Source organism: Echiichthys vipera (assembly GCF_963691815.1).
Source record: "Echiichthys vipera genome assembly, chromosome: 22".
NCBI lineage: Eukaryota > Metazoa > Chordata > Actinopteri > Perciformes > Trachinidae > Echiichthys > Echiichthys vipera.
The window spans coordinates 5,293,349-5,319,085 of NC_139847.1; the positions used below are offsets into that span (position 1 = coordinate 5,293,349).

Here is a 25,737-nt window from a genome sequence, read left to right on the forward strand (position 1 = left end):
CAGACACAAAGACAGACACAAAGACGGACAGATGGACAGAGAGAGACAAAGACAGACACAAAGACAGACACAAAGACAGACAGATGGACAGAGAGAGACAAAGACAGACACAAAGACAGACACAAAGACGGACAGATGGACAGAGAGACACAAAGACAGACACAAAGATGGACAGAGGGACAGAGAGAGACAAAGACAGACACAAAGACAGACACAAAGACGGACAGAGAGAGACAAAGACAGACACAAAGACAGACACAAAGACAGACACAAAGACGGACAGATGGATAGAGAGAGACAAAGACAGACACAAAGACAGAGACAAAGACGGACAGATGACAGAGAGAGAAAGACAGACACAAAGACAGAGACAGACACACTTCCAGTAACTATAATAACATCTATAGTTATGTGAATATGACTTATATGTTATGGCGGTTAATACAGCAGAACATGTACTGTTTATGTACATGTGTTTGTCACTTGTGTTTGCTCTACAAACTCGTTCTGCAGATGCTGTCGGTACGTCTGAGAGTGCATCTTATAACCGAAACGACTCCCGGCAGCATCCAGTTAATGTGATAATGGCTCCTTTTGTACACAGACGCGGAAAGTACCGTGACTGAAGGACAAGAAGCAGAACCAGAGTGACCTGTTCTGACAAATGTGGGAGGAACTTTCAAGTTGTGCCATATTTTTAAAGAGTGCTGTTTTGATTTTGACGCTCACACAACTGTTGTTGACACATCTGTGCAGGAGTATCTGTCTGTCGGCCGCACAGGTAGGACATTTTTCTATTGTGTGATAGTGAGAGAAAGAGATGCTTCAAGTTCATTTGACTTTCGCCGCGAATGGAAACAATTTTTTTCAAAAAAAGCTGTCAAAATGGATTCAACCTCAAAAATGATGTATAATGTACTCAATAAAGCTTTGATATGAGGCATCAACCTTTAAATATAAAGAAAAATGCCCTTTTTCAACAAGTGCAAGGTCAAAATGATACTATGATAATTGATACTATTTTAAATCAGACAAAAATGAAGGTGTTGAGCAAATTATATCCAAAGACATGAATAATATGTATAACATGTGCGTGTGTCAGTAAAACAGTGTTATTCTACAGTCGGAAACATGGCCTCCCTGTTGTCCGAGGAGCAGTTTCGGTGCATCATCTGTCTGGATATCTTCCAAAACCCCGTCTCCATCCCGTGCGGGCACAACTTCTGCTTGGGCTGCATCAAACGTTTCTGGGATACGAGACACAAGTCGGCGTGTCCGCTGTGCAAAGAGGCCTTCAAAAAACGCCCAGAACTTAGGATCAACGTGGGCTTAAAAGACATCACAGAGCAGTTCAAAAAGTCTGTTTTTACTTTTTAAACGATGTCTAGCAACATCACATACACCTCAGCGCTTATTTCATACTCAAATTAACCCGATCTGTATTCGATCAACAGGTCTACGAAGGGCACGCCGTCATATAAGCCGGCGCCGCCGAAGAGAGCTGTCGCGAGGCAACCTTCGAAGAATGACGAAGTCCCCTGTGACCTCTGCCACGGAAACAATACAACGGCGGTCAAGTCGTGCTACGTCTGCCAGGTGTCTTACTGTGAAATTCACCTGACGCCTCATCTGAGGGATCCAGTGTTGACGAAGCACCGGCTGACGGATCCGGCCACCTTCGTCACCAGTCACCTCTGCAGAACTCACAACAAGGTCCTTGATACGTTTTGCAAGAGGGAGCAGATACCTATCTGTGTCAAATGCAGAGAGAAGGACCACAAACACCACGAGATCGTCCCGATAGAGAAGGAGAGCAAGAGGGTCCGGGTGAGGAGAATGATCTAAAACGCTACAGTCTGCCTTTATACTGTATATGTTGTTGCTTGAAAGTGAAATTCAGGCGTAACATCATCCCAGGGTCATTCATTCATTCATTCATCTTCAGCAAGCTTTGTCCCTGTCGGGGTCGCGGGGGCTGGAGCCGATCCCAACTGACATCAGGCGTGAGGTGGGGTACACCCTGGACAGGGCGACATCTATCACAGGACACATAGAGACGAACAGAGACAGACAACCATTCACACCTACGGGCAATTATAGAGTCATTTTGGCAAATCCACTCAGCCATCAAGACCATTTCTTTTTCATGTAACAACTATTAACGTAGATATCCCAGAGAGTCGCTAACAACCGGACGTGGCTAACAGTGATTAGCTCGGGGCAGTACGGTGAAGGCATTCAAACGTCTTTTCAACCACTAATGCTGCTGAAAATAACAGCAAACCTCTGCAGCAGCATGAGAAGAGTCCCTACACACAAAACAAAGCACCAATGGGCTCCTTCCTTTGGGATTGACTTTGGTAATCCACTTGAATGGACTTTACTATGAGAGGAGCTGGTACAGGGGCCAGTTGGTAAGTCTATCATACACTCTTGAAAGACCTAGGACTCTTCTCATGCTGCTGCAGAGGTTTGCTGTTATTTTGATCAGTATTAGTGGTTAAAAAAGACGTTTAAATGCATTCTCCATACTGCCCTGAGCTAATCAGTGTTAGCCACTTCTGGCTGTTAGCGACTCTCCTGGATTTCTCCGTTAATAGTTGTCACACAGGAAAAAACTGTATCGATGGCTCATTTGATGAGTGTATTTGCCAAAAAAGACCTTTGGATGATTTTACACCTGTATTTCACTTTAAATCATTATATATATATAGTTTTTTTTCATGCTGATAGTTGTGTTGCAGCGTTCTTGATGATGCATTTGTGTGTTCACTGTCAACCTTTCGCAGACTCAGGTGAAGAAGGTCCAAGCAGAGTTTCAACAGATGGTCCAAGCCAGGATCAAAAAGCTCGCGGAGATCAACGCTTCACTGGAGTTTAGCGGGGTAAGTTTTGAACGTCTTGCAAGACGGTGAAAGGCACTGACCTCGATAAGTTACGGTTAGACTGTTGAGGTAAGGATAGGTCACTGGGTTTCCAACAAGCTCGGCTGTGGACTCTTCATGAATTGCGGTTCAATTTGTGAAAGGGCCGTAAATATGATTGGACTTCATTTTGACTTTTTTCTGGCCGATAGCTGACCTGTTAATCGACCAGAATGCGTTACTCGTCAAGAAGGCAACTACGGAGTCCTACGGCCGCAATGTTGCGCCCATTGTCGTGGACACGTGCGTCGACTTTTCTTGAACGGTTTGTGCGGATGCGGAGGTCCAAGCTTGTCTCCACCTCATCCATCTGTCATTTGTCCGCGTGTAGGACGGACGACCCCACGCGTCTTGATAGTGTGCAACAATCCGCATTTCAAGCCCTTTCTCTTCTGGGTTTAAGTTTGTGGCGCCCACGTCCCACTGCTGGGTTGGCGCCCACAGCTGAGAGCCGCGGCGCGAAACACACAGCTAACTCGCAATTTGCTAATGCTTAAGTCACTCTAATAAAATGCACGTGTTTGCATGTTTTCTCACAATTATTACGATCAGTTGAACAGTTTTCCAAGTAAATACAACTTATGGGTAAAAATTCTAATTGACGGTTAAGTGTTAGCACTGTTGTTACATTTTGAGGGCGTAAAAATGTACGAACTGCTGCATTTTACACAGATTAGCCTAATACCGATTTTTGCACATCTGCAGAAGAACAAAGAGCGAGAGATACAAACGAGCGTCGAGGTCTTCAGCGCGGTGATAAGCGTCATTGAGGCGAACCAGGCGTCGCTCATCGAGGAGCTCTCGCAGGAAGCGAGCGAGGGCACAGAGAAGGAGCTGATCAAAGAGCTGGAGGAGGAGATCAGCGACTTGCACATGAGACAAAGCGAGCTGCAGCACCTGGAGCACTCCGACGACCCTCTTCACCTCCTGCAGGTGAGAAAGTCACGCGGCGTTTTCATCCGTGCTTCGTCATCAAACACAAATCCCTGATACGCTTTTCCCGCTTTTAGAGTTTCCCCTCTCTGAGTTCTCCACTGTCCACCAGAGACTGGTCCCAGGTCCGAGTCCACTCCGACAGCTACATTGGGACAGTGAGGCGAGCTTTCTCCAAGCTGGTGGGCGTGTGCCACACGCTTGAAAAGAAACTCTCTGCAGAAGGTCAGTAAACTGTTCATTTGGGAGCAGTGCCTCTAAAGAGTGGTCTGTTAAATCCTCATCTTGTAACACCTGCTTTGAATGGTCGGTCAGCTGCAGTCAGAGCGGAGAGGAGACCCACGCGACTCCGCGTCCACGCCGCAAATGATGAATTTGGTTCCTCCTTGCTTCACTCAAACATCTGGGATCACTCCATTGGAAAGTGATTTCAGGAGGCTGGGCCTTATTAAAAGTCCTTGCACATGATTGGATAAACCACTTGTCCGTCATCTTTATTGACGTGCTACTTTAACCTGTGATGCTGATGAGAGCGACGCAGGGAAGAGCCACCATTTTGTGTCTCTTTGTAGTTGTTTTGTGTGTCTTTGTAGTTGTTTTGTGTCTTTTTGTAGTTGTTTTGTGTCTCTTTGTAGTTGTTTTGTGTCTCTTTCTGGTCATTTTGTGTCTCTTTGTAGTTTTTTTGTGTCTCGTAGTTGTTTTGTGTCTCTTTGTAGATGTTTTGTGTCCCTTTGTGGTTGTTTTGTGTCTTTTTGTAGTTGTTTTGTGTCTCTTTGTGGTTGTTTTGTGTCTATGCAGTTGTTTCATGTCCCTTTGTAGTTGTTTTGTGTCTCTTTGTAGTTGTTTTGTGTCTCTTTGTAGTTGTTTTGTGTCCCTTTGTAGTTGTTTTGTGTCTTTTTGTAGTTGTTTTGTGTCTCTTTGTAGTTGTTTTGTGTCTCTTTGTAGTTGTTTTATGTCCCTTTGTAGTTGTTTTTTGTCTCTTTGTAGTTGTTTTGTGTCTTTTTGTAGTTGTTTTTTTGTCTCTTTGTAGTTGTTTTGTGTCTTTTTGTAGTTGTTTTTTGTCCCTTTGTAGTTGTTTTGTGTCTTTTTGTAGTTGTTTTGTGTCTCTTTGTAGTTGTTTTGTGTCTCTTAATGGTTATTTTGTGTCTTTCTTCGGTTGTTTGGTGTCTCTGTGGTTGTTTTGTGTGTTCTGTGGTTGTTTTGTGTCTCTTTGTGGTTATTTTGTGTCTTTCTTCGGTTGTTTGGTGTCTCTGTGGTTGTTTTGTGTGTCTTTGTAGTTGTTTTGTGTCTCTTTGTGGCTGTTTTCTTCAAGTCACACCTGCAGGAGACACTCTGAGCCTTGTACTTGTTTTATGTGTCTCTGGGTTCCTTTTTTTTCCCTTCACAAACAAAAACGGAAAACTAACATTTTATTTCCTATTGTTTTGCAGAAATCAGTAAGGCGAGTCAATACGCAGGTATGTTTCTGAATATATGAAATCATCTTGTCACATCTTGTTGATGTCTCCATGGAAACGTCCCTTAATCTCTTCTCTCACCGTCTTCCTGCCTGTGCGTCTCCAGTGGATGTGACTCTGGATCCGGTGACTGCGTCCGGCTGGTTGTGTCTGTCCGCGGACGGGAAACAGGTAAAGTTTGACCACGTCGTAAAAAAAGAGAATAAAACTGTAAAATAATTAGACAACAATATAAAGAGGCAATAGACAAGTTATTTAAAAACCATTTTCACAATTTCTTTATTGAAATTACTCCATTTTTCAGTGTTTTTTATCTGTTTATTTCAACATGTAAGTTTATTACTTTCATCCCTTTATTTCTTCCTTTTTCGTTTCCTTATTGCTTTTGTTTCTGTCTTTATGTTTACAAATTCATTTATTTCATTATTATTTATATTTCTTTCTCTTTACATTTCCACACGTATTCATTTACTTATTTATTTCCTCATATATTTCTACATTTATTGACTTACTTTTTATTTTCTTTATATTTCCACCGTTATTTATTTCAGTGTTTATGTCAGTGTAGCGCGTGCACAGTAACTGTTGTTGTTTACCCCCAGGTGAGCCTGGGCTTTCAGCAGAAGAAGCCTCCTCCTCCGTACGACCCCCGCAGGTTCGACTCCTGCGTCTCTGTTCTGGGGAAACAAAGCTTCAGCTCTGGGAGAAGTTTCTGGGTGGTTCAGGTAGGAGCTCCCACCTCCAGCTCCACGACTCACTCCACTGTGCATCCTCACACACACACTATTGTTATTTTAAATGTTTTAAATCAAAGTTAGCGATCAAAGATAGGAGAAATAAATCAATTACAACAAGCAGGTTTTTATAAGAAGAAACTCTTTTATGATCATCTAAATTTCGACTTGAAAGTGGATCATGTAAAAAAAAAAAAACAATTAACTCTTTAGCTCCCCCCTGTGGCTGCAAGGAAGATCAGCCATGAGGGAAATCCATCAGACTGCAGTTTCAACGTGCCACAAAATGTTTTCCCTCTTAAAAGTCTCTTTGTGGTCGTTTTGTGTTTCTTTGTAGTTGTTCTTTGTCTCTTTGTAGCCGTTTTGTGCCTCTTTGTAATTGTTTTGTGTCTCTTTATGGTCGTTTTGTGTCTCTATGGTCATTTTGTGTTTCTTTGTGGTCATTTTGTGTCTCTTTGTAGTCGTTTTGTGTCTTTTTGTAGTCATTTTGTGTTTCTTTGTGGTCATTTTATGTCTCTCTATAGTTTTGTGTCTCTTTGTAGTTGCTTTGTGTCTCTTTGTAGTCATTTTGTGTCTCTTTGTGGTTGTTTTGTGTCTCTCCGTAGTTGCTTTGTGTCTCTTTGTAATTGTTTTGTGTCTCTGGGGCTGTTTTGTGTCTCTTTGTGGTCATTTTGTGTCTCTTTGTGGCCATTTTGTGTCCCTTTGTGGTCATTTTGTGTCTCTTTGTAGTCGTTTTGTGTCTTTGTAGTCATTTTGTGTCTTTTTGTAATTGTTTTGTGTGTCTTTATGGTCATTTTGTGTCTCTGTAGTTGTTTTGTGTCTCTTTGTGGCTGTTTTGTGTCTCTTTGTAGTCATATTGTGTCTCTGTAGTGGTTTTGTGTCTCGGTAGTGGTCATTTTGTGTCTCTCTGTAGTCGTTTTGTGTCTCTTTGTAGTCGTTTTGTGTCTCTCTGTAGTCGTTTTGTGTCTCTTTGTAGTTGCTTTGTGTCTCTTTGTAGTTGTTTTGTGTCTCTTTGTAATTGTTTTGTGTCTCTTTGTGGTCATTTTGTGGTCATTTTGTGTCTCTGTAGTCATTTTGTGTGTCTTTGTAGTCATGTTGTGCCTCTTTGTAGTTGTTTTGTGTCTCTTTGTGGTCGTTTTGTGTCTCTATGGTCATTTTGTGTCTCTTTGTGGCCACTTTGTGTATTTTTGTGGTCATTTTGTGTATCTTTGGGGTCGGCACGCCTCTCTTGAGTCACATCTGCAGGAGACACTCTGAGCCTGTTGATTATCCCTCCATGGTCTTCAAGTCCATCAGGCATCAGCAAAGAGTTAATTTTGTCTGAATCTCTTTTCTGTTTCAGGTCGGAGATAAAACGGACTGGGATCTTGGCGTGGCCAAGGAGTCCATCAACAGGAAGGGGGCCATCACGGTGCGTCCCGACAGCGGTTACTGGGCGATCTGCCGGCGGAAAGGTGGCAGTCTCAACGCCTGCGCCGGCCCCGCCGTCACCCTCCACCTCCGGGACACGCCCCAGAAAGTGGGCGTGTTCCTGAACTACGAGGAAGGGATGGTGTCCTTCTACGACACAGAAGCAAAGAGCCACATTTACACGTACAGCGGGTGCGACTTCGGCGAGCCCCTCTACCCGTACTTTAACCCCTGTCTCCATGACAACGGGAGGAACACAGCCCCGCTGGTCATCTGTCCCGTGGAGGTTGGACACGTTGAAGATGTCGTTTAACAGGAGACTCTTGTTGTTTAGACGGCAAAGTCTGTGCACATTTCCGCTAAGTCAACGTCCACTCGTCGGCATTTTTATGGCACAAACAAATGAAAACTTCTCCCACAATCAGATTGTTTAAAATAAGAGTTAACTTTAAATCACCGTTAATATAGGTGGAGCTGGAGAGGTGCCAGTTCATCTCCTGGGCCGAGGTACTGTTGAGCAAGGCACCGAACCCCCGACTGCTTGGGGCGTTGAGCCATTGGCAGCCCCCTTGCATCTGGGGAGAGTGAGACATCTCTCCCCTGTGTGAGTGTAACATGAAAAATAAGAGTGAATAAATGGAATTTCCCTGTTGCGGAAATAAAGGAATTCTTCTTACTAATTATTTATTTAGGAAAAAGTCACTTTAAAAAGTAAACTAAACTAATCATGGCGTTTGTAGTCAGTGGAATCAGTGGTGTAGGTGAATGCATGTGTGCGTGTGTGTGTGTGTGTGTGTAATGTTGCAAGAAGGCTGTACAGAAACCCAAATGCCAACTAAAGGCTGACCGAGGTGTCTCTGGGAGGAGAGCCGCACTGACTGAGCTGCAGTAAGAGTTACGATCACCCAGACTCTCACAGCCCAGGTGGTGCCAATGCTGCTGACGACCCTGCTGATGTCAGAGAGAGAGAGAGAGAGAGAGAGAGAGAGAGAGAGAGAGAGAGAGAGAGAGAGAGAGAGAGAGAGAGAGAGAGAGAGAGAGAGAGAGGGTCGTCACAGCCCAGGTGGTGCCAATGCTGCTGACGACCCTGCTGATGTCAGAGGGGGAGAGAGAGAGAATATTGAATCCAGCCTTTATTGACTACACATCATCCTTTTTCGAGGTTTTAAAAGGTTTTTCCTCGTGCACAGTTCTGTCCATCGATCAGTACGGTAGATCAGCAGATACAAGTCAGCAAAGCGTTTCCCTGACATTATAGTAGGCCTACATGTTTGTTATCCTGGTCGAGGACATTCTGTACTCTTACTCTGTACTTGTACTCTAAACTTGTCATCTGTCAGGAAATATCATACCGTGAGAAAGAGCACAACACTAAACCTGATATGCTTTGAGACGTGGTGGTTGGCAACAATTAAATCAAGCATGCACTGTCATGATGACCAAACAAGGCAACAACTGAAGGAGACATATCATTTGTCATTTCACAACAAAGAGGCTCTTAAAAACAAAAATATGCGTGTGTATGTTAGGTGTCAGTGCAGCATGTGTGTGCGTGTTCCCAACTAACCTTTGGGAACACCCAAACAACTGTGTCCCCTCTCCAGCCGTGTCCCCTTTTGGGAAAAGCTGATTTTTGGGTCAGTAGGTGGGTCTGGGTTAAGGGTGAACCTCAAGAAAATGAATATAAGTCCATGTAATGTCCCCAAAAGTGCATTTAAGATTTGCGACGGGAATTACAATCAACATGTTTTGGGTTTTAAAACACGGGACTAAATCCATTCTTTATCTCCTCATGATGCAGAAGTTTTCTTTATCTTTGCATGCAATGTAGCCCTGTAGATCTTGTGAAGATACTTCCCTTTATCCTGTGATACAAGTGGGAGAGAAATGTATAGTTATGACTCATACACATACAGGGAAACACAGACAGAGGGAGACAATTACAAGCACAAAAGGAAAAGGAGAGGCTGCCAGAACTGGGATCCTGACATTGGCACATATAAAGTACAACCACATATAAAGTACTCACCAGTGGTGGAAAGTAATTCAATTCAATTCAATTCAATTTTATTTAAAGTGCCAAATCATAACAAAAGTTATCTCAGGACACTTTACAGAGTAGGTAAAGACCACACTCAAGTCAAGTCAAGTCAGTTTTATTGTCAAAAATTGCAATATGCATGACATACAAAATGCAAAAAATGAAATTACAGTCCTCTCAGACCCAGTGCAATCGGCATATACATACAACATAATAAAAATTATAAAAATATACAAAGAGTAAAAATATACAAAGAGTAAAAATATACAAAGAATGACTTATTTATGATTTACATAGACCCAACAATTCCCCCGTAGAGTACGGTGGCAACGCAAACCTTCACTATAACAGACAGGAACGTCAGACAGACCCAGCTCTGTGGAGGACGCACATCTGTCTGGACCTTGAAGTACCTTCTCTCAAGTATAACTTCTGTTGGCCACTGACTGGTTCACCCTTGTTGTTTCCTGTGCACTGTTGCGGAGTCTAATCAGCGGCATGAGACACACCTGGGCCCTGTGTGACCCGCGCAAACAAGCCAGAGCATCTGCCACTCCCTTTAGAGAAGATCTCCTCTCTCCACACACTGCAGCTTTTGTTTCCTCTCCACTATTAAAACACAACATCAATGTGCAATAAATGGCTTTACACTTTATCACTTAGCACTTCATACACAAGTTCTAGGGCAATAAATATATTTCACACCTGCAACAGTGTTCATCCCAGCAGCGTACACTTTCATATAATAGCGCCAACTGCATTTTTACTAAGCTATGCTATCGACGACGTTTGTTTTGTTCTTTGTTTTTTATTTTAAGCCTGTAAAGTACGTTCTTTATGAGGCAATCACGCACCGTGCCCAAGACAAATATCCCCACGGGGACAATAAAGTTTAACTTGACATAAGTGACATCAAGGCAGTGCAGTTTTTCCTCATCCACTCACTTCACTGACTGACTTCACAGGGTTGTTTTGACTATTCTCATCAAAAGGGAATAAATCTTGATATTCTATCAGACGCAGAGCAGATCAATCAGGGCAACGGTTATTTCAAAGCATGTTTTTGTTTTATTATTTCATTCAATAAAAAGGATTGTATGCAGAACGAAAGCAGGTCTTAAAGAGCCCATGCGTCATAGAGTCAAGTGAAAAACATGTCATTATAAGATATTCTGTGTAGATTTCTTAAACAAAGGCGTCTTTCTCACTTCCCACCGGTCTTCTTTCTACCTCTGTTCTCACACATCCATAACTGAATAACGAGTGGTTACCAAGGACATCTTGCTGGCCCCGCTCCAGCTCACCCTATGAGGCCTGCTAGACTCCTTCCATCCATTACAGGAGACCATACCTGGTAACAAAGCTACACAAACTTTATTATAAGATTTATACAAGATTTCAAAGTTTACATGGAGTTATTATGGAATATAAAAGCATATTAGAAAAGTTAGATCATCAAGTAGATAGTATAGTTTTCAAAGTCTTGAAGCATCATGTCAGGTTTGTCCGTCAGTGTAGGAAAGTGACTCTTACGACAGCTACTTCATTTCTTTTGTTTTGCGAACCATCATAGCATTCATATGAAGTTGCCTATCCCACCTATCCCGCCAACGTGAGCAGAACACAATGCAGTTTTAAGGCGGGGTCATTTAACAGAGAATCTTTGTTTTGGAGCGGCTCAGACTGCCCCAGGGCAAAGTCACACATGCAATTCAATGCCAGCGGCCAAATTACTATTATTCCCAAGTCATTCTGGGACTCTGATTTCAATTCAATTCAATTCAATTCAAAAAACTTTATTTGTCCCCGGGGGGCAATTCAGGGCACACAGAGCAGCAAATCACGACAGTGCAATTATACAAAAAACATTTTAACCTAACACAAGAATAAAGTGTAAAAGAAGAGTAAGTGTCAGGATGTGAGTGTGTTAGTACAGGTTAGATACGGAGAACATCGTCGGCGTGAGATGTAGAAAGACATGCGTGTATCAGATGTAAGCAGACATGTGAACGGGTGTATATGATGTAAACAATGTAAACATGCAGTAGACTGTTAAAACAGGTATAAACAGAACTGTAGTGCAGAAGGATGTAAGTGGACAGTGATCGGATTCAGATGAGGTCAGACATGATACATGTGTGTAATGAGCAGACGTAACAGAACTATAGTGCAGTAAAAGAGTATAAATATAATATACAACTATAACCTAGATAATAAAGTGATAGTGGTGCATGGCAAGAAAACAGCAGTCTAAGTATATGATAATAAGATTTTCCTTCATATGCTTCATAATTTTTTGCCAGTATGGATGTGAAAGTGGTCTTGAAAAGATCTGAAAAAAAGTCTTAAATTGAACTTGAAACTTGCCTGATAATTTCATCCAGAGGCATTTTGTTCTGCACCGGAAAAATACACAGAGAGGTTCTGGGCTATTTGTGAATTTAACCACAGCTACTTTACCTTCATTGTGCTAACTACTCGTTAAGTGTATTCAAACCCGTTGTGCAGAATGCCAAAGACCAGCGCTGGAAATATTCACAACAACAGAGCTGAGTAATTAAATTAAAGACGTGGTGAATATAATCACAGCAGACAGGGACCCGGTGACAGCTTCATTCAAATGGAATTTCCTGTTTCCAACACATGTGCCCGCTGAGTCACGTTGAGTCAGAGAATTTGGTGAGCACGACTTTCAGCTTGGCACCACGTTGAAATCAGTGTTTTGGGTGAAGCCACTAGTCGTTGATTGCGAGATGTAAGACGGCTCATCCTGCTGCAGGGCAGAGTGACACATTTAGGTCAAAACATTTTTCACATGAATACTGGGCTCTGGGAATCGGCCGAGCTCATCATTCATCTGCTCTGGCAGGTACGTCTGGTGCTCCTCACATTGGCCGGGCCCTTTGCAGACCAATCACAACCCTTTATCCCATGTGGGGTGGGTTTAAGATGATGCCAGAACATTTCCTAACAAATGTAGACCGAACGTAACTGGCTTTCATGGACCAGCGAAACACACTACGCTCACTCATCTCATCTCATCTCATCTTCATCCGCTTATCCGGGGTCGGGTCGCGGGGGCAGCAGCTTTAGCAGGGGACCCCAAACTTCCCTTTCCCGGGCCACATTAACCAGCTCTAACTGGGGGATCCTGAGGCGTTCCCAGGCCAGTGTGGAGATCTAATCTCTCCACCTGGTCCTGGGTCTTCCCCGAGGCCTCCTCCCAGCTGGACGTGCCTGGAACACCTCCCTAGGGAGGAGCCCAGGGTTCATCCTTACCAGATGATCCTGAACCACCTCAACTGGCTCCTTTCAACGCAAAGGAGCAGCGGCTCTACTCCGAGTTCCTCACGGATGCTGAACTTCTCCCCCTCTCTCTAAGGGAGACTCCAGACCCCCTCCTGAGAAAACCCATTTCGGCCGCTTGTACCCGCGACCTCGTTCTGTCGGTCATGACCCAGCTTTCATGACCACAGGTGAGGGTAGGAACCAAGATTGAGCGGTAGATCGAGAGCTTTGCCTTCCGGCTCAGCTCTCTTTTCGTCACTACGCTCACGTAACTCAAAAAGTCAAACTAAGCTGCGCTGATGAATATGAATCGCCTTTTTCTGGACTAAACTGTTCTTAGGAACACATTTTAGTGTATGGTTAAGCTTTAAAGTGAACCAAGCATCGCCCAAACTCGCCCCTCTGCGATACATCAACTCATTGCTCTGAATGGTTGTAGATCTATTTAATTCAGGGTATCCGCGGGGTCTGAGGTACAATAATCAAAATTTTAGGCCTTAAAGTGTAAGTCCCGTGAAAGAAATGGACCCAATGGTCTTTTTCAAATAAGCCATCGAGACAGTTTTGTTCGTTGGTCTATCATGTAACGAGAATGCCTGGTGATGACTGGGGACCAGTCCCAGCCTGGCCCTGGTCCTGGTCCTGGTCCAGTCCCAGCCTGGTCCTGGTCCTGGTCCATGAAAATGGTACATGAACTGATGAAGCCTCTTGGATTAGAGGTGAAACGTCTTCCTAGACAAATAACCAAGTCCAGTTGCTTTTGACTGATATTGCTTTGAGGATAACGACGACCTGGACAAATGAGAACATTCACAAACTTTCTGCCTGTTGTTTCTCTCTTCTTCAGTAGATTTACCAAACTCACCTGGCTGATTGAAAAAGGGAACGTTTTATTGTTGTTGTTTACGTATGTATTTATGTGTTGTATGTATTTCACAAAACAGGTTTCAGGGATTTATAGTGGCCGTGCTAATGACCGGTTAATAATGACTGGACCTAATTTAATAACATCAAATTAACTCCAACACAATGAATCCGACTCTGGCCTGATAATCGCTGGATATTAAGAATCTCTTCAGTGATTGGATGACCAGTCTGTTTATATATTACTCATTCGAGTTTCCTGTTTCCATCTCACGTGCCGGCTGATTCACGTGGAGTCACAGATTTCGGTGATCCCGACTTTCATCTCGGCGCCACGTTGAAATCAGTGTTTTTGGGTGAAACGTCTCAACAGCTTTTGACTGATCAACAGAAATTCATGTCCCTGTCCTCTTAAACGTTGGTGACCCCTTCATTTTCATCAGGTCAAGTTATATTTTGGTTAATTACCAAATACCTGCAAAATTACAATACTGTCAGCATCAGCTGTAGGGCTACGTTTAGCATAAGTTAGCATGCTAACAAGTTATATTACGATGGTAAACTTAGCAATTTCATTGTGAGCATGTTAGCATGTTGCTGTTAGCATTTAGCTTAAACGATGAACAACTTAGCATTGTCATTTTGAGCTTGTTAGCATGTTGATGTTAGCATTTAGCTTAAAGATGTATTCAGAGGTATAATTTAAAGGCACTTGTGCAGTTTATAGTGGAGTACTTTCCACTTCAGAGGCAAAATATCTTGCTTTTTACATTTATTTGACAGAAATAATTAATAGTTACTTTGCAGATTAAAGGAATAGTTTGATTTAAGAGTAGCTTGGTTCAGTGTAACAACAGGAAGCAGGGGCTCCACTTTAAACGTTTGAAGATCACAAATTAACACACTGCTGCCGGTGATGACAGCTAGCACAACATGCTGTTAGCTAGTAAAACGATCTGGATCCTTTAAGAGTTTATTCTGATGGACAGACATTAATAAACGATCAGGATCCTTTAAGAGTTTATTTCTGATGGACAGACATTAATAAACGATAATTCAGACAAAAACGAATGTAACCGGCTACGGAGGGTCGGTTCTGGTACGCTAACATTCGGTGTCGTTGTTTGTTTTTGCAAAGACAGGTCAATACGTACACTTCAAGAAAGGTTTTGTCATACAGGAGGAGTTGCTAATTAGTTGGAAAGATGAGAGCGTTTCCAATATAAATCAAGATTTTGCCCTTTTCTCGTCTAAAATGTTCTCAGGAAGACATTTTAGTGGGCGGTTTAGCTGTGTTTGAGAAAGTTTGTCACCTTGATGACTTCCAGTCACTTCAACGAACCAAGCAGCGCCCCTACTTGCATGTGTCACGTTGTTTCTTTGCTCTGATTGGTTGCACGTCCGGTCTTTTCCAGAAGAATTCTCACTAATTCAACTAACTGCTTCATTTGAATTTGTGTGAGTTGTTTCTCGCTTCTTCTGTTGAAAGGGAAATTTTTTTTTTATTAATATACCTGACGGCAATTTCCCCAAACCGGTTCCAGTAATTAATAATGGCCACGCCGATAAATTCTTACTGGAAATAGTCACAACAACAACAACTCAAGCAATTAAACTCACACGTGATAAGTCTGTTTATACATTACTCATGCAGAGTTTCCTGTTTGCATCTCATGTGCTGTCTTTTTTACTTATTCCAGGAAACATTTCAGATTAAAGCTCCAGATGCAGATTTATGAACTGACTTAATAATGACCTCAGAGGTGGAAAGTACTGCATGTAAGAAGGTACTTCACTTTCCAGTTTATGTTACTGTACTTAAGCTACAACTTCAGAGGCAAATATCACACTCATTCATTTTTCATTCATCTTCAACCGCTTGTCGCTGTCAGGGTTGCGGGGGGCTGGAGCCGATCCCAGCTGACATCTGGCGTGAGGCGGGGTCCACCCTGGACAGGACGCCAGTCTATCACAGGGCACATAGAGACGAACAGAGACAGACAACCATTCACACCTACGGATGATTTTACAGTCATCAATGAACCGAACACCTGCACGTCTTTGGACTGTGGGAGGAAACCGGAGAACCCGGAGAAAACCCACGCAGACACGGGGACAACATGCAAACTCCACACAGAAGGGCCCCAAACCGGGATGCGAACCTTCTTGCTTTGAGGCGACAGTGCTAACCACTACACCACCGTGTAGCCTTCCATCACCAATACTCATACATTATAGCCAATACTTTGTAGATTAAAAGATAAGTTTGATTTAAAAAAAATCTAAAAATTAGGTCATTCTTCTGAGCTAACAGGCAATTAGCTTAGCATATCTTGATTCAGTAGATTAGAATTGGCTCAGTTTACGATGTGAAAGCTCACAAATTAACACTTTATACCTCGTTTGTTTAATTCGTAGAACAAACTAAAATGTAAAAGCAACTTGAGGTTTTACAGAGGAATTCTTAAACCATTTCCCCCTGACTGTACTTTTAAGGATTTTAAAACAACAATCTTATAAAAATCTAGTGCATTATTTAGATTAACTGACACAAAAGTTAGCTCCACCTCCGTGTTTGTGTGAGTAGATGACTCATTTCTAGTACGTTGGTTGCAGCTGATCACACGTGTTTACGTGCACATGCAGGAACTACAACCTCAATTCAAGACTAGATGATCAGGCCAGGCTTTGATATCGGACGCTCGGAGCTCCAGAAGTTATAAAAGCGACAAAGTTGAAAGGGGATGACGACTCAAACAGACACAGGACTTTCAGCTAGGAGACCGTGGTTCATGTCCCGTACGTCTCCGTACTTGTTTAAACCACACTCGCAGTCGTTTCCTAACCCTAACCAAGTGGTTTTGTTGCCTAAACTTTACCTCATAGTGTTGTTTAAATCCCCAGCATTGACAACGTGTTCCCAGTGTTTAAGATAGCAACTGTGTTGGAGCATCACAGTTGAACCTGCAGGCTGGGCTACCCATAGTGTTTTTCAACTTACAGGGAACTGGTTCACGCACCGGAGTTCGAACCTTCCGGAGCATTTCGATCACACCTGGAACCTGAAAATAGCTGCATGATCATTTCATAGGAGATGTGTTCTTAGTGTAAGAGAGAGGTATTAAGATGTGTGTGAGGATATCTAGTGAATGTACGGTGTGTTGGTTCTGCTGCTGAGTGAAGTGATGGAGGTCAGCTCCAGAGACTCCGTCCAGGACACAAAATAAAAGTGTCTCCTCCTGTGATTTCTGAACAGGAACCGCTAACACTGAACTACTGTCAAAGGTCGAAAACCGTGTTGACAAGTGACACCAAAGGGTCCTGACGAAATAACCGTATTTTACAACTGGGGAAGCGAAGGTTGGTCATTTTTGGTGAAAAAGCAAATGCGTGTACTTTCTCAAATGGTACGGTCGGGACACTGAAAGGCATTTCTGTAAACATCTTATGCCAGAAATAGTCGATACGGTAACAGGATGTCGAGTCAGATGTGAAGTTTGAGGTTCAGAACACAGACCGAACACACTGGTCCTCTCCAAAAACACTTTCTAAACGGAAAGTTTCTGACACATTTTGTCACATAACATTTCACAGATGCAACAAAGGCACACACACACACACACGCACACACACACACAGACACACACAGACACAGAAACACACACACGCACACACAGACACAGACACACACACAAGCACACACACAGACACAGACACACGCACACAGACACGGACACGCACACACACACACACACACACACACACACATTTTCGTGAAGCAATAGCTATTAAAAGCTTAGCGATTGAGACGCTGAAACAACAAAACCCCCTAACTCGCGACTACATCCTTCCTGTGTGTGTTTGGTTTTTTTTATTCTGATAGAAAGAGCTTTTGCCAAACAGGTTATTCTGCACAGAGACACGGAGCTGATGAAGAACAGACAGCACTAAACAAAAGACCTCTCACCTGCAGGCATTCGGTACACCCAGTACACCCCGTACACCCCGTTCACCCCGTACACCCCGTACACCCCGTACACCCCGTACACCCGAGCATTTCTGAACACGGCTGTCTGCACACACTGTTCTCTCTTTGTTGCATCGTTAAATGGCGTGCATGTAGGATTAAAAACCTGCCATAGGGGCACATATGTCCTGACAACCTTTTATTATATCGTGTAAAAGAAAACAGGTTGTGATAGATGGATGTGAAGATTGTCTGGGTGAATGGTTACTTTTGTTCGGCACAGATTTGTCCCTCAATGGCTCCGAACTATTTAATTCATGTATCTCTCTGACCCGAGGACACGCACATCAAATCCAGAAACCTCCGGTCAGAGGAAAAGATTTGTTTCAATGATTTCACTGATTTTGTTTGATTACATTTCTTGATTTTAAAAAAAAAAATGGGAATGTTTTAATGTTGTATGTTTAAATGCTCTAAGTGTGTCTCAAAAACCTGGAAGAGAAGACATTTAAGTGGAATTTATTGATATTTCTTCTGTTTTTCATTGTGTTATTTGGCCGGAGACTCGGAGCAGCGGGGACGGTGTTGCAGTCGCTCTACCGCACTGTTGTGACGAAAAGAGAGCTGAGCCGTTCAGTCTTCGTTCCTACCCTCACCTGTGGTCATGAAAGCTGGTTCCTTTGCGTGGAAAGGAGCCAGTTGAGGTGGTTCAGGATCATCTGGTAAGGTTGAACCCTGGGCGCCTCCCTAGGGAGGTGTTCCAGGCACGTCCAGCTGGGAGGAGGCCTCGGGGAAGACCCAGGACCAGGTGGAGAGATTAGATCTCCACACTGGCCTGGGAACGCCTCAGGATCCCCCAGTTAGAGCTGGTTAATGTGGCCCGGGAAAGGGAAGTTTGGGGTCCCCTGCTAAAGCTGCTGCCCCCGAGACCCGACCCTGGATAAGAGGCTGAAGATGAGATGAGATGAGATGAGACTTGTTCTAAGTAGTTCTTCAAGGTTTTTTTTTTTTTTGAAAATGTATAAACATCATTGAGGACCTGTCTTACATCTATTTTTAATCATATATGATTATTTTAATTTAATTTAAAAAGTGCACGTGATTAAAGGAGACCCTATAATGTGGAATTATGTTTAATCACAATACACTTATTCACTCTTTGTGTCTGTCCGTCTTTCCTCTCTCTCTCTCTCCTTCTCTTCCTCTCTCCGGTGCAGACAGATGTCCGTCCTCCACAGAGCTGGGTCTGTCTCACGTTCCTGTCTGTTATAGGGAAGGTTTTCAACGCCACCGTACTCTACGGGGGAATTGTTGAGTCTCTGTAAATCATAAATAAGTCACAGAGTGTGGTCTTTACCTACTCACCCTGTCCTTGGCAACATTCCCTCCCTAGACGTAAATTAGCTGCCATGTTAGTGACGCTGCTGACAGCGTTGGTCTGCACCAACCCCCCACCACAACCTCAGCAACTTCCTGGTTGACCCAATAAAGAAGTGCTAAAAACTGCAGTTCTCCGAGTGTCCACTAGGGGCAGGTTTCATAACAGAGCAGTTTCTCATTGACCCCCATGTTTAACAGGTCGAGTTCACTGTTTAAGGCCTGGGACAAAGAAGCATTCAAACTCGGTGCAGTGACGATAAAGTTCAATCTAATCTGACATTTTTCACAGTTCACTGACATTTTTGTCATATGTCACGTATGGGCCTGTGAATATTCTCATTTGTCCAGGTCATCGTTATGAAGCCTCTTGGATGAGAGGTGAAACGTCTTCCTAGACTAAAAACCGAGCCCTGTTGCTTTTGACTGAAATTGCTTTTGGGGGGCGGCAGAAGCTCAGTCCATAGGTGACTCGGACGTGAACTGCAGGTTTTCTGGTTCTAGTCCCTGTGTGAACCATGAATGGAGCGTGGACTGGTGGCTTGAGAGGTGCCAGTTCATCTCCTGGTCACTGCAAAGGTGCTGTTGAGCAAGGCACCGAACCCCCAACTGCTCGGGGCGCTGAGCCACTGGCAGCCCCCTCGCTCTGACATCTCTCCATTAATTGCATGTATATAGGTCCTGTTTGTGCATGTGTGTATTTCGGGCCTGTGTGTGTGTGACCTGTATAATAATATTATGTGGGATGTCACGTATGCATTCATTTGAGCCTGTAATGGGTCACGTTCTGGCTGCTGCTCTACACGTTACTGTTCAGAATGAAAGTTAAAGAGCTTCTGGGCTGCAGCTGAGAGCCAAACCTTCAATTCCTGTAAAAGCTCCGCAACACGACCTGGAAATAGAATCAAACAATGACACCGAGATGAAGCCGAGGAACCAGAAGGACCAGAATGTTTGAGTGAGGTGGGAAACTCCAGCCCCTGTGCAGGAGGAGTTTAATGGTGATCTAACTGATCCCTGTGCCAACAGGGAGCGACAGAGGATTTAAACCCTGCACCATGAACACATGAACACAGAACATGAACACAGGACGCTAAACATGACGACTCCAACAGGTAGGACACTTGGGATATGAGACTACTAAATAACACGCTGCAGCTTCTCCAGCTACTTTAATTCATTATTTTAATTTATTTATTCATTTATTTTTTATTATTATTACATATTATTATTTTTAAATATTATTTTACTTTTCATGATTTATTATTATTATTATTATTTTAAATTTGTATGATTTATTATTATTATTATTATTATTTTAAATTTGTATGATTTATTATTATTATTATTATTTTAAATTTTTATGATTTATTATTATTATTATTATTTTAACTTTTTATTATTTTTGTATTATTATTATTTTAACTTTTTATTATTTTTTGATTATTATTATTATTTTGACTTTTTGATTATTATTATTATTATTGTCGTTTGCTTACTTTGTCATAAATCCTGGAGGCAAGAGGGTCTATTTAATTAGCATTAATTCATATTTATTCATATTCATAATGATATATTCATGTTTATATATAAATACAAAATTATGGCAACATTTTATTAATATATATATATATATATATCTTTTAAAATCCACTTATCATGAATTGATTACTCAGTAGTCTTCTAATTGTCAATGCATCCAGTAGTTCATTAGATAATTACTATATATTTATTATTATTAGAGTGCTGTCTGTGTTAGATTTCTATTTAAATTTTCTTAATAACAATTAGGTCACACTCACACTGTCCGTCCGTACCATAGCCCGTGCTTTAGGGTCCTTGTCCCCCCCTCCAGGCACGTTTGTACTCACACTACCTGGGCCTCGGCGAATGCTCGTTGCTGCCTATACGTCATCACGCCGTAACACGTCACACGCATTGATGACGTCATCGTGATGCGTCGCTTTGTTTACAAATCTTTCCATAGACCTCGAAGTTTTTGTGTGTTTTGTCCAACTGTTTGTGACTGTCCGCGCATGGTCCGTCCTTCTTTTTTCTCTGTCCCAACAGGCGCACATAAAATGACGTCAGAACGGCCGTAGGCCTCGTGCTCGTACACGTGCTCGTGCTCGTGCTCGTACACGTGCGCGCGCTCATGCTCGTACATGTGCAAACCGGCTTTACAAAAGCCCACCTCTCCCAAACAGTCCGTGGACGGCAGGCGTGCCGCACCTAGACGTGGTACAGTTGCACTCACACTGGTCAAACGAACTAGGCTTTAGCCCTGAAATGTGCTTGGGCACAGTACAGATGGACAGTGTGAGTGCGCTCTTAGTAATCAGTATGGTGCAATCAAAAAAACATTTTTTTCCTTGCATTAGTCAGTAATTGCAAATCAGTCTAATCAACAAATGACGCAATCCTGTAAAACATCCTGCAAAACATCCTGCAAATATTCTGTTTTAAACTATTTACAGGTTTGTAAACTGTGCAAAGAATTTCTCTACGTGTTTAAGTTACGTGTTTCTTCTTGTTTCCCCAGCCCACAACATGGCCCTCGCCGTGCCGTTTGAGGAGCAGTTCAAGTGCTGCATCTGTCTGGACATCTTCACCGAACCCACCTCCATCCCGTGCGGCCACAACTTCTGCTTGGGCTGCATCGGAGGCTTTTGGGACACCAAGACCAAGTTTGAGTGCCCGCTGTGCAAAGAGGCGTTCAGCAAGCGTCCGCAACTCAGGATTAACCGAGGATACGCTGAAATCATTGAATTCTATAAAAGGTTTGTGGTGAAGTTTGGATTCTGGTTCTTTGCAGTCGCTTCGAAAACACACATTTGAATTTAATCGAGATTTGATTTCAATCAAAAGGTCACAAGAGGAGAACGTCGACGGCGCAGGGAGCAGGAAAAACTCGCTAATCCAGCTCTCCGAGGCTGACGAAGTTCTCTGCGACGTCTGCCGCGGAGACAAGTCGCCGTCGGTCCGGTCGTGCCTCATGTGCCAGGAGTCCTATTGTGAACTTCACCTTGGGCTGCACCAGAAAGACCCGGTGCTGCAGAGACACCGGCTGACAGATCCGGCCACCTTCGCCAACCGTCACCTCTGCAGGAAGCACAACAACCCGCTGACGGCGTTCTGCAAGAAAGACCAGAAGCTCGTTTGCACTAAATGCACGGAGAGAGAACACAAACACCACAACACTGTCCCCATAGAGAAGGAGAGCAAGAGGGTCAAGGTGAGGAGAAGGAGAAAGCAGTCTCCTCCACCTGCTTTCCTCTTGCGCAAATATAGAAATGTGTTTCCCCTTTTTTTTGTGCGGCTCATTCAAATCCTTTTCCGATCTTTCGCAGGCTTGTTTGAAGGAGACGAAGGCCAGCATCAAGCAGATGATTCACGCCAGACTGAGAAAAATGAAGGAGATAAAAGATTCAGTGGATCTAAGCAAAGTGAGTTGTTGTCTGGATGCACGTTCAAAAAGATCCAAGTGGTTTTAATCTGTGAATTTACACGCTTGGGTCGTTTCCATCGGCAGAAAATCACAGAGAGGGAGGTACGGAGCAGCGCTCAGATCTGCGACACGCTGATAGCCGCCATTCAGACGCAGCAGGCCGCGCTGGCGGAGGAGCTGGACGAGAAGCAGGGGGAAGCCGAGAGGAGAGCCGAGGAGCTGTTGGATGAGCTGGAGCAGGAGCTCAGTGAGCTGCAGATGAGGGGCAGGGACCTGCAGCAGCTGGAGCGAACTCCCAACCCGCTTCACCTCCTGCAGGTTAGACGCCCGTATTTGCATTTCAACGTTTCAGCGCCTACGTCGACTTTTCAAGAACTGCACTCACGAGAAACCTTCGACATTTTAGGGTTTCCCGTCTGTGAGTCGGCTCCCGTCCACCAGAGAGTGGTCCGAGGTCGCGGTGCACTCAGATAACTGCATGGGCACGGTGACGAGGGCCGTCTCCAAGCTCGTGGACGTCTGTCAGGAACTCGCGAAGAAACTGTCCGCAGAAGGTCAGCAAATCTTGATGATTCGCCTACGCTTACATATACTTGTCGGGAAAATCGGTGCATGAAAATAACTTTTTCTTTCTCCTCTTGATTTGTACAGAAGCAGAAAAGATGAATCAGTACGCAGGTATGTTCGCAATCACACTCCACTACTTATGTCAAATAACTTGAATCGGTCAGTTCCGCTTTTCTTTCCGCACCCGACTCACTGGTTTTCTCCTTTGTCTCTGCAGTCGACGTCACTCTGGACCCTGAGACTGCCTCGGGCTGGCTGCTCCTGTCTCCAGATAGAAAGAGGGTAAATGTCTGATTGTATGATCGTTAAGCTATTGTAGGATTTCTCACATTAAAAGGCTGTGAAGGCGAGCAATCGTTCCTTTTGTTGTGGCACAGCAGGTTGAGCTAAGACTGGTTGAGTTGTTCACACTCTCCCCGTTGTGCAGCATGTTACTGAAATAGAGGTGGAAGTGATGTTCGCACATGGGAATTGGAAAGTGTTGGGTTGTGACAATCTGACGCGAAGGAGCTCAAAATTAAGCTAAAATGTTTCGATATGAAAATTATAAGGCTATTAATTGTCGCCAATTAGGGTAGTGTTTAACACGATGAAGATGACGATTGTGTTGATCCACAGGTGAGCGTCAGCAGCCAGAACGACAATGGGCAACTCCCAGACAATCCTCAGCGGTTCAACGCCTGCGTCTGCGTTTTGGGGAAACAAAGCTTCACGTGCGGAAGACGCTACTGGGTCGTTCAGGTAAAACACTTAGAAACAAGACAGGTGCCGATTCAGTTTGTTCTGCAACCAGCAGCTGCTTAAACACAATTAGCACGGACATACCGTAGTTGTCGACCGAGTGCAGGCGTGTTTTAGTGATAAACACGCAAAAGTTTTCACCCTGGTTAAGACCGACAGTATTCACCACGAGACATAAAATCCCATCAATCTTTCGCTTGAAAAAAATGTAATGCAACAACATGTAAATGCATTTTTGACCCAAATGTGACTCCGTATTTTGGTTTTGATTGTGTGCACAAATTGGTGTTTATTCAGCTACAACGTATGCAGGACTTAAGCAGTTAAAATCAGGCTCTACTCCCACAAGTTAACCCTGTTTCCATGCTTACTTTAAGCTCTTCTTACTGTATTTTTCGGTTGAAGTAGCATTAGCGCCATTACGACATAAAAATAAAGGAAATTAATATGACACGACCTCTATTTCGACACATTTAAATGCACATTTAAACACAGCCGGCCTTGAATTAATCAAAAATGCATTGTTATTTGTAATAAGAATGCATTTAATAATAACTTATTAGGATATTTAAAGGAAGCATGCGTGTCTGACTCTGTACTCTGTACTTTGTACTTTGCGTTTCAGGTCGGAGATAAAACGGACTGGGATCTTGGCGTGGCCAAGGAGTCCATCAACAGGAAGGGGGCCATCACGGTGCGCCCCGACAGCGGTTACTGGGCGATCTGCCGGCGGAAAGGCGGCAGTCTCAACGCCTGCGCCGGCCCGTCCGTCGCCCTCCGCCCCCAGGAAACGCCCCAGAAAGTGGGCGTGTTCCTGAACTACGAGGAAGGAGCGGTGTCTTTCTACGACGCGGAAACAAAAAGGCACATTTACACGTACAGCGGGTGCGACTTCACCGAGCCCCTCCACCCGTACTTCAACCCCTGTGTTCTAGACGACGGGAGGAACACTGCCCCGCTGGTCGTCTGTCCGCTCGAGGTCATGGAAAGACGGGACATAACCATCTGTTAAGCTGTGTGACGCGTCATGATGCTTTTAAAGTATATATTATATTAACTGTACTGTTATAATAACTGACCCACAGTAGCCTGCAACAGGTTTTTATTATGATTATTAAACAATATTGACAAAACGATACCACGCACAAATGTATATAACATGTTGTTGAATGCACTGAGACACTTTATTTCATAGGCTAAATTGGAAATGCAAATATGTAGCCTATATAACTTTGTATATGAAATTGTGAAATTGAAAATAAAAGTTATGTTATGAAAAATAAACACTGTGCGATTGTGTCGTTCTGCAAAAGTGGTTTTAAACTCTCGCCCTTTGTGAGAGCAATTAATTTGTTTGTTTTTTGCACGTTTATTAAGTTTAACATCAATTTAAATGAATCTTTAAAATAGAATAGTAATAGAAATACTTTATTGATCCCAAGCTGGGAGATTGCAGTCAAAATATTTACAACGTATATTTGATTTACGGCGACACAGTGTTCTGGTGGTCAGCACTGTCGCCTCACAGCTAGAGGGTTCCTGGTTTGAATCCAGGCTGGGACCCTTCTGTGTGGAGTTTGCATGTTCTCCCCGTGTCTGCGTGGGATTTCTCCGGGTTCTCTGGTTTCCTCCCAAAGAGGTGCAGGTGTTCGGTTCATTGATGACTCTAAATCACCCGTAGGTGTGAATGGTTGTCTGTCTCTGTTCGTCTCTGTGTGCCCTGTGATAGACTGGCGTCCTGTCCAGGGTGGACCCCGCCTCACGCCCGATGTCAGCTGGGATCGGCTCCAGCCCCCCCGCAACCCCGACAGGGACAAGTGGATGATGATGTTTGATTTATATTTGACTTTTATGATTTTGTAATCGTATAAATTGCACCTGAACATTACAAGATGTTTCAACTGCAAAGGGTTTGTCTGATTTTACAGGAAAACTTTTCTAGCGTGCATGTTTTCAACTTATTACACGTTAAAGTTTGTGCGGTTA

General features: G+C 43.5%; 1 protein-coding gene across 1 annotated transcript; it reads left to right on the forward strand.

Annotated features, from left to right (window-relative positions):
* The first annotated feature begins 736 nt into the window (after positions 1 to 736).
* LOC310963926 (uncharacterized protein) lies at positions 737 to 25,007 on the forward strand. The gene is made up of 20 exons (XM_083936883.1): positions 737 to 781; positions 1,124 to 1,358; positions 1,455 to 1,827; positions 2,790 to 2,885; positions 3,630 to 3,857; positions 3,935 to 4,082; positions 5,288 to 5,314; positions 5,421 to 5,485; positions 5,917 to 6,039; positions 7,391 to 7,765; positions 20,044 to 20,110; positions 21,538 to 21,775; positions 21,864 to 22,230; positions 22,346 to 22,441; positions 22,528 to 22,761; positions 22,850 to 22,997; positions 23,095 to 23,121; positions 23,228 to 23,292; positions 23,629 to 23,751; positions 24,377 to 25,007. The coding sequence occupies exons 2-20, from the start codon at positions 1,132 to 1,134 to the stop codon at positions 24,761 to 24,763; spliced, it is 3,414 nt and encodes a 1,137-aa protein (XP_083793009.1). The 5' UTR covers positions 737 to 781; positions 1,124 to 1,131; the 3' UTR covers positions 24,764 to 25,007.
* Positions 25,008 to 25,737: the final 730 nt, after the last annotated feature.